Source organism: Balaenoptera borealis, assembly GCF_965194805.1.
Source record: "Balaenoptera borealis genome assembly, chromosome: 5".
NCBI lineage: Eukaryota > Metazoa > Chordata > Mammalia > Artiodactyla > Balaenopteridae > Balaenoptera > Balaenoptera borealis.
Window position 1 is genome coordinate 83145815 of NC_138862.1, and position 8616 is coordinate 83154430.

At 51.9% G+C, this 8616-nt stretch overlaps 2 protein-coding genes across 5 annotated transcripts in view; one reads left to right on the top strand and one right to left on the bottom strand.

Annotated features, from left to right (window-relative positions):
* Window positions 1–2010: 2010 nt before the first annotated feature.
* POLR2H (RNA polymerase II, I and III subunit H) lies at window positions 2011–7433 on the bottom strand. 3 transcript variants are annotated; one of them, XM_082394281.1, is made up of 5 exons: window positions 7233–7433; window positions 4348–4431; window positions 4170–4263; window positions 3289–3372; window positions 2011–2377 (listed from the first exon to the last, which is right to left on the bottom strand). In XM_082394281.1, the coding sequence occupies exons 2-5, from the start codon at window positions 4394–4396 to the stop codon at window positions 2260–2262; spliced, it is 345 nt and encodes a 114-aa protein (XP_082250407.1). In that variant the 5' UTR covers window positions 4397–4431; window positions 7233–7433; the 3' UTR covers window positions 2011–2259. The 3 variants fall into 3 exon arrangements, with proteins under 3 accessions (XP_082250407.1, XP_082250405.1, XP_082250406.1); XM_082394279.1 differs by lacking the exon at window positions 7233–7433 and adding an exon at window positions 5720–6072; XM_082394280.1 differs by lacking the exons at window positions 3289–3372; window positions 7233–7433 and adding an exon at window positions 5720–6083.
* Window positions 7434–7469: 36 nt separating this feature from the next.
* The window catches only part of CLCN2 (chloride voltage-gated channel 2), a 13515-nt gene continuing 12368 nt past the window's right edge, over window positions 7470–8616 (top strand). The window contains exon 1 of one of the 2 annotated variants that reach the window (XM_082393947.1): window positions 7470–7919. In XM_082393947.1, the coding sequence (XP_082250073.1) occupies window positions 7613–7919 (307 nt within the window). In that variant the 5' untranslated portion in view covers window positions 7470–7612. The remainder of the gene's footprint in view (window positions 7920–8616) is intronic. The other variant, XM_082393946.1, reaches the window with a different exon arrangement.

An 8616-nucleotide genomic window follows, 5' to 3' on the forward strand; every position in this document is an offset into this window, starting at 1 on the left:
TGGAGTCCATACATTCCCCAGTGTGGTGCACTGTCCAGTATATCAGTCAGTGACTCTATTTATTGGAAAAAATTTCCAAGTCCTTAGGGAGTACACATCAACAGTTAAAGGGTTCTGAGTAGAAAACCAAAGCTCTTGGTGGGGTGACCAATTTAGGCATCTCCAGGTGTCTCCCCGCCCCCCCACCCCATGGACAGAACAGTTGCCATGGAGAAAAAGTCAACAAACGCACAAAGCTCAGAAGTGCCCTCCAAATCTCGGATGGTGTCAGTTTCTGCATGGGAGAAAATCAGTTCATCCACACTACAAATTCCAGCATGGAGTCAAGAGAATTAGTAAGTGGAAATTTTAACTTACTGAAATATTAAAGTAGGTTAAATTTAATGATCAAATGAAACATTTTATGGCACATGAAAGCCAGCACCCAGTAGAAGAGATGCCAAAGGGACCAGAGACAAAGAATTAAGAGTTTTCAGACAGTCAGCTGAGAGACAAAGATGGCAAAACTGCAAGAAGTATATAGCCAGAAAGTTCCAGGTATCCAGTACTGGCATTTGACTTACCCTAGGGCAAACGTAAATAACCCATGGGCTTCTCCAGTGGGAACTAACTTGCCTCTACGGAGCATCTAACCCCTTCCCAAATCATTCTATCTGGCTGATTCAGTCCCTTCTTCCCTTTACAGAAAAGACAAAAAACTGTTACAACGAGGACACTCTTATCTCTATTCAACTGTACACCAGTTCTCTTTCTTCTGCCACCCCAGGGCAGCTAGTACAGTCTGCTACACTACCGCGCAAACTATTAGCTACCCCGCAAACTGTTATCGGTAATTAGGTTCTCCCTCTCCAACCTAAATCCATCCTTCTCCAACCCCTACAAAAAAATTTGACTGCACGGAAGAGGTTCTAGGATTCTATAAAAATTCATCCCAACTCCCACTTCATCTCCTACTTCCCTCTCCCCTCACCCCCACCCCACAGTAAAGCAAAAGAAACACCTTTTCCTCCCCCCTGCAGAGGCCATTCATTTTCAACCCATTTCCCTAAATACTATTTCTAACACCTCCTGTGAAGACCTGAAAATGATGGGGAAGGAAATACCCCAGGCATCCCAGCAGGAGGACCAACTCCCATGGCAAAACTGGGAGATCAAAAGAGACAACTACTTAATACACACTTATGATCTTTCTGGATTGTTACCCTGAACTTCCCAGGGGAAATCAGAGTCCCATGTACTGTCTGAGACCTCAAATGCCAGGCTGAAGACCCAGCTCCGATGCTGGAGTCCTTGTAAGCATCACCATTTCCTCAACTTTGTTCTTCCCCCACTGATAAATTAATGACTGCAGTCTGGCTGCTGTATTGTCCCAGGCACTGGCACTGAACTGCCAAACCTCATTGGTATTGCTGCCCTGTCTACTTCACTGGTCTGTGAGGCAGCTCCCTGTTCAGTGTCACTGGTAAAAACCACCACCACTTACCCTCCCTCCAGGTCACCACTAGAATGTAAAGCAGAGAGCTAACTCCTCCACCTGCTTCCACAACCACCAAATCGTTCTTCCTCTCCTCTTCAGAGTTGTGTCCCATGCATATGTCTAAAAGCCTCATCTCAAAGCTTCCATGAAAATGACGAACATTTCCAGGCTATGCAAGCAATTCATTCAAGTCAACGTGATCTGACTTCCTGAGAAACTGAAAGTGTTGGAAGAACACGAGCAGAGCTCCTTGCCTATTCAGGATTCTATGCCAAATGGGTGGTGCCCTCAGGAGCCAAAAGCACAACACTCTCTCTCCCAGACAGAAAATCACATTGGAGGATCAATATTGGGGGTAGTCAGCCAGGAGACGGAGATAACCCTGAACCCAGATACCAAAATGTTGGGATAGATCCTACATTGACATGTGATCATCTGGCTGTGGGCCAGAACATTAATATACCATAGGCAAACTGGAAAAAATGATTTTAAAATAAATGGAAAAAACTTTGTTAAAAAAGAGGGGAAAAGAGTCTGAAAAAGTAAAGTTTAATTTAAAAAATCATATACATAAAACAACTTCTGATTCATTTTAAGCTCTCCCACTTGGTCTTTTGCAGGCAAGTCAGTTTCCCATTGAGTCCAGACCTCCTAAAGATGCACCCACAGTGGACAGAGAGCCAGCCCCTCCTGAACAGGTGAACAACAGCAACTGCCACTCGGGCTTGAACGAACGTCCATGACCTGAGTGACTAAGCAGCAAGGCTGGCTCCCTGGGTGGTTCAGAAGGCCAGTTTCTTCATCAGCAGATAAACTCGGGAATCCACTTCAAATCCATGCAGATTGTTGGCATCACCCTGCAGCCTCATGAGCAGGCCCCCATAGGACACGTAGGCAGAGCTGAAACAGAAGACCCGGTCCCATGAGTCTGAGCTCCAGAACAACTGTTACTCAGCAGCTCTCCAACCCAACCTAAGAAAAAAACGGCATCCTTCTAGAGTTTTGTCTTCAGGAACCAAATTGTTCTTTATATTGGCAAAGGTGGAAACTACTCCATGCCCAGAATAAAGAAAATGGTCAAATCAATTAAGATACATCCATTTACTGGAATGTTACATAGCCATTAAAATGTTTAGGAATAGATTAAAATTGACATGGGGAAACATGTTTTACATAACATTAAGCAAAAAGAACAGAACAAAACATTGTAATAAACAACATGAGCTCAAAGAAAAAAGTACACAGAAAAAAAAAACAAAACGCTAGAACATTCAAGAATGTTTATGTAAAAGATTCCCTCTGGTTATAGAATTATAGGTGACTTTTTTCCTTCTTCACGTTACTTCTCTGCTTTTCAAATTTCTTACAAAGGGCACATGTTGTTTTAATAAGATTTTAAAGAAAAGAAAAAAATAGTTGGGCAGAGAAACCAAAGAACTAGGGATTGGATTGCAGAGTAGCAAAACATACACACACACACACACACACACACACACACACACACACACAAACAAAAAGGCCTAGCAGTTTAATCACTTATGCTGCATTTAGTTCTTGGAGAAGTAACCTTCCTTAGCATTTCACACAGCTAGATTACCAGTTTCTCATTTGGACCTCCAGGCCCTGAGGTCCTGACAGAGGGCAAAGTGAGCAATCTACATTTCAGACTGAAAACAGTTCCCAAAACAGTTTCTTTCCGGGTCCCACCTAGGTCTGAGGTGCTTGGGGAAAGAAACCCAGGAAGCCTGAGCATAGTCCAAATTCTCACAAAAGGGAGGGGGCAAGGGCTCTCACAAGACCATGGAACTTACAGGCGTGTTGCTGCTTCAGTAGAAGTTTCATCTCCCTCAATCCTGTACACTTTCCCATACATTACATACTCAAATTGGTCAGCCCTGTGGAACAATAGTGGCAGTTATTCTTAAATGTAGTTAACAACAATAAGAGGCCCTTTAATGGTAACTGGTAACTAAGTGCCAGCATCATAACAACAGGCACTTTCCAAACATAATGTCATTTAGTCCTCAGAGTAACCCTGTGAGCTGGGTATGACCATCGATATTTTACTGATGAGAAAACTAAGGTTGAAAGAGGTTAAAGTTGGACTTCCCTGGTGACGCAGTGGTTAAGGATCCCCCTGCCAGTGCAAGGGACACGGGTTCGATCCCTGGTCCAGGATGATCCCACATACTGCAGAGCAACAAAGCCCCATGCGCCACAACTACTGAGCCTGTGCTCTAGAGCCCACAAGCTGCAACTACTGAGCCCCCGCCCCCTGCAACTAGAGAAAGCCCAGGTGCAGCAACAAAGACCCAACGCAGCCAAAAAGAAAAAAGAAAAAAAGAAAGAGGTTAAGGTTATTCAACAAATAAGTGGTAGAGCTGAGATGTGAACTGAGTGGGGCTCGAAAGCCTTTCCATCACACCAAACTCCCTCCCAAGACACAAGGCCCACAGAGCCTAGGTCATTCAGTGGTCATTTCCTCTGCTATCAAAAAGCTACAACTCACACTATAATCACTGCTTTGGATAAACACCTGAATGTCTGAATTCTTAAATGCAGCAATTTCCTTAAGGTTACATAGATTCTGCTGATACTCATTTATTTTATGAATTAAGTAAGGGACTTTCTATACCACCTATCTACTTAGTCCTCAGGCATATTTCAAGTACTCCCTGCTCCACTTCCTCACCTGGAAGGCCTATCATCTGTAGGGTTGTATTCACCATCATCCAGAGTACCATCTTCATACAAAGTACTGGCTATGACCAACCGGAACTTGTCACCTGAAAAATAACAGCAGCATCAGAGGGTGAAGAACAGCTGAAATGGCAAAAAGCCTCCTGTTGTTGTTTATGTTCAATACTTACCCAAGTCTACAGGGTAAATCTGAATGTTTACATCTAATATGAGGTCCATCTTGAAAGATTCACTCTCACAATGCAGTCGAGACACTGGAGGGAAATAGCGAAAGAGTGGCAGAGGTCATTGCCTGGCCCAGGGCAGACCCTACAGCGCAGGGCAGACTCCTACTTTGTGGGGGCTGGATGCAATAGAATACTCAACCTAATCCAACCTGTATCCACTGGCCTCTCATAGACATGCAGGCTCAATCACAACCACATATGCAGGGACTTCCCTGGTGGCGCAGTGGTTAAGAATCCGCCTGCCAATGCAGGGGACACAGGTTCGAGCCCTGGTCTAGGAAGATCCCACATGCCACAGAGCAACTAAGCCCGTGCGCCACAACTACTGAGCCTGTGCTCTAGAGCCCACGAGCTACAACTACTGAGCCCACATGCCACAACTACTGAGCCCTCGCGCCTAGAGCCCGTGCTCCGCAACAAGAGAAGCCACCGCAATGAGAAGCCCGCGTGCAGCAACGAAGACCCAACGCAGCCAAAAATAAATATTTTTTTTAAAAAAGAGCCACATATGCAAGAAGGAAAGGGGACACAACCTATGGCAAGCGGATAGAATCCCCAGAAAAGAATCAAAGATCCTCCGGCAACAAATAATATCCAGGTTCTAGGCTTACCTAGGTGATTAAGAAACAACCTGATTTGGGGCAAGTTATTCATTCATCCAAAGGTTTTGTTTTTCTGTGCCAGGTGCTCTGCTAAGGGGATTATCAACTTGTGTAAGAACTGGGTTTTGTCCCAAAAAACATCCCAGTCTCTAGGCAAAAGAAGAGACACCAAGGACAATTATTGATCAATGACAGAATAGAGTTGTACACCAAGCAGTCAATGATCAATGACAGAATAAAGAGTTGTACACCAAGCAGTCAACTCTAACTCCGAGAGGATTTCACAAAGAGCTAAAGACTCTGAGGGCAATGGGCTCTGAGGTCGGATTATTCGCTGTACAGCCTTGGGTGGGTTGCTTACCCTCTCAGAGCAAAATGGGTAAGACACCACCTACCTCATGGAGGCTCTTGAAAGGAATAAGTAAGATAAAGTGTGTGTAAGGTGCACAGTACAGCGCCTAGCACAGAGTGGGCAGCGATTAGAAAGATGCCCGGAGAAAAGGCCATCCAGGCACCGGGCACAGCTTGTGTGAAGCCAGGGAGAGCGCGAAGTCTCCGTTTTCTCATCTGTAAAATGTTTCCTGAGAAAGGTCCCTACACCAAGACCTGCCGGTAGGGGTAGGCTACGTGAAATGGGTGGACTAGAGGCCCAGGGGCGTGTCCCCGAGGAGATTAGCCCCTTCCCCCAAACAGCCCCTCCAAATCTTACTTACCTCGGTCAAACTTTTTGCCCTCCGGGTCAATGTCTTTTACATCAAAAATATCCTCAAACAGGATGCCCGCCATGGTGAGGGGGCCACGAAAAAAGCGGAGGGGCTGAGCGCGCGACCACGACAACTAAGGGTACGCGCACCCCCTCGCGTGGACGAAAAGAGAGGAGAAAGGAAAAGACAGCACTTGAAGAGCGGCGGCTAAGAAACAGAATAACGCATGCGCACGGACAAGCAGGAACGCGGCCACTTCCGCCACCTAGCTCTCGGGGATTCTTAACTTCCGCCCCGAACGGTTCTTTCCGAGAGGCTGCAGTATTATGGGCGGGTCTCAGGTCCAAATAACTCCGCCCCGGGCGGCAACACGATAGGTCCCACCTCCGGCCGAGGCGGCGTCTTGTCCGGCTCTCTTCAGTGGCTCTACTGCGCCCTCTTCAGAAGCCAGGTCAGGAAGACTGGAATGCTTGGGGGCCTACCCCAGCCAGGGACCTTGATCCTTGGCCCAGAGAAGCCCGGCCCGAGCCCTACCGTGCCGGTCCGCGTGCCCGCCGAGGGCACAGTCCGTGCGAAGGGCGAGAGGAGCAGAACCCCGCCCCCAGGTCACTGGCCCGGCAGGGCTCAGGACCCAGCCTCTCCAGCTGGCACGCAGGCCGGCCCGGGCCGGCTCGGCCCATATGGCTGTCACCTGAGCCGGGTCCGTCCAGTTTGGGAATTTGCCATGATGTCACCTTGCGAAAGAGGAGAGCCTGCACCTTCCCCACCCCTACTCTCTTCCCTCACACCGCCCCTTCAGCAGGCATTAACCCCCACCCACTGCCCTCCTTGAGCACTGCCCCTTAAGCTCGGTTCTGCCCTTTCCCCCCGCCACGACCCTCTCCTGAACAAGCTCTCCTATGTGCTCCTTCATCCTGACACTATCCTCTCCTACCGATACCACTTCTTCCTTTACATTGCCCCTTCCTCTAGGGTGCCGGCTCTCACACTGCCCGCTTCCTGGACACTGCTCCCTCCTCCTGGGAACCCCCGCTGCTCCCACGTGCCCCTTCACCCTTGTGCTGCCTCCTCCGGCACACTGCCTGTTTCCTGGGCACTGGCCTTTCCTCTGACACTATCTCTGACACTGCCCATCCATCTGTGCTCACCCCACCCTCTGCTCTATCCTTCTTCGGACCCTTACAGAGAACGCAGAGCGCCAGCAGGCCGTTCCCCCTTGGCGGCTAGACGTCAGCAGCTACTCGGATTTCTCCTTGGGCCCTGCCAGGGAGAAGCGACCTCTGTCCCCCCACGCCCAACTCCCAGGCACCTAGACCTCCCTTCCCTCTGGCCTCACCCCTTCCCGTTCCCTCCCCACCTCCACCCCCGAACAAGCCGAAGGCCAAGTTGCTCCAAGTGCACCTCCCTCGAGAAGAAGGCAAGGAGAAAGGAAGGGGATGAGAGAGACCGAGGGTCCCAGTTCCAAGCAGCCCCCTTCTGGGCCTAGCGTCCCCCTCCGAGTCCCCCCAGCTTTGTTTCTCACCCCCGACGGAGTGGAGGGGCCCTGCCAGGCCGGTCTGAGCCCTTGGCTCCTGCGGAGAAGCAAGAGAGGACGCCGCTCCTGAGGGATTGGGCCTGAAAGTCTGATTTAGTCTGACTTTTAGGCAGCCCCCGGCCCCAGGCCCTACAGAGCCCCAGCGAGTCCGGCCCCTCCCGGCCGGTTGCGGAGAGCCACAGACCCCGTCCGGCCCCTCCACGTGCCAGTGGACCCGCCCCCGCCCTGGCCCGGGGGCCACTCTCAGCCACCCGCCTCGGCAGAGACTGGGCCCGGGCTCGCGCGTTCCAAGCGCCCCCTGCCGCCTCTCCCGAGCCCGGGAGGCGGCCCCAACGCGGACCCCGGCCGCGCTGGGCCGGCTCCCTTAGATGGGCCGGCGGGCGGAGCAGTACGGAGGGCACCGCCCTCGGCCCGCCCGCCGAGGAGGGGACGCGAGCGGGAGGCTGCGCCAGCGGCGCCCGCCCGGGGCCCGCCGCACTCTGCACTCGGCCGCCCGGGGTGCGGGGACGGGACGGGTGTGGGCGCGGGCTCTGCGGGCCGGGAGGCGAGTCCGGGCCAGAGCCCGAGCCGCGGCGGGAGGCCAGAGGGCTGTGAGCGGAGATGGCGGCGGCGGCGGGGGCGGCGGCGGCGGAGGAAGGGATGGAGCCACGGGCGCTGCAGTACGAGCAGACCCTGGTAAGTGAAGCCAGCAGAGCCCTGAGGAGTGCTCCCGGACCGCTGCTCGTGGTTACCCGTGGAAGCGCGAGGACGGGGACGGGGGCGGGGGGGGGGGGCGCTACCCTAACCCCGCCCTAGCCCTCTGAGCCGGGGAGACTGAGGCTCGAGGGCCTGAGAGCCTGGAGTGCTAAAGGGTGGAACGCTGCATGCAGGTTTCTGGCTGAGGCTGGGGGCCTGCAGACGACAAGGACTTCAGGTGCCTGTTCCAGGTGTCCTTCCCTTTACTCCCCCCACCAACGTTTTCTTTGCTCCTCCCCACTGCCACTTGGGTCCAAGTCTCAGCACCCTACTACCCCTTCCCAGCACCACTCACATGCTTGAACTTTCTCTCTCTGCACTGTATCTCCACCATCTGAGACATTCCTTCTGTCTCCACTATGTGCAGGGCACTGCTAGGAAGATGATCAGACCCAAACCCAGCCCCGGCCCTTACCCCTGGGAGCTGGTAATCCAGCACTGGCAGGAACCCCTCAGTGGATTCTCTGGAAAAATGTGGCCTGCCACCCTGGGCACAGGAGCCTTACGGGAGGATGGGTCAAGCAGGAGTTGGGACCTTTGCTCATCTGACTCTGGGTGTCCAGCCCCACCCCCACCCCAGGGCTGTCCCTCAGCGTCATTAGAAGCAGGGGTCCTGGGAATCTGCGCCGACTCACAG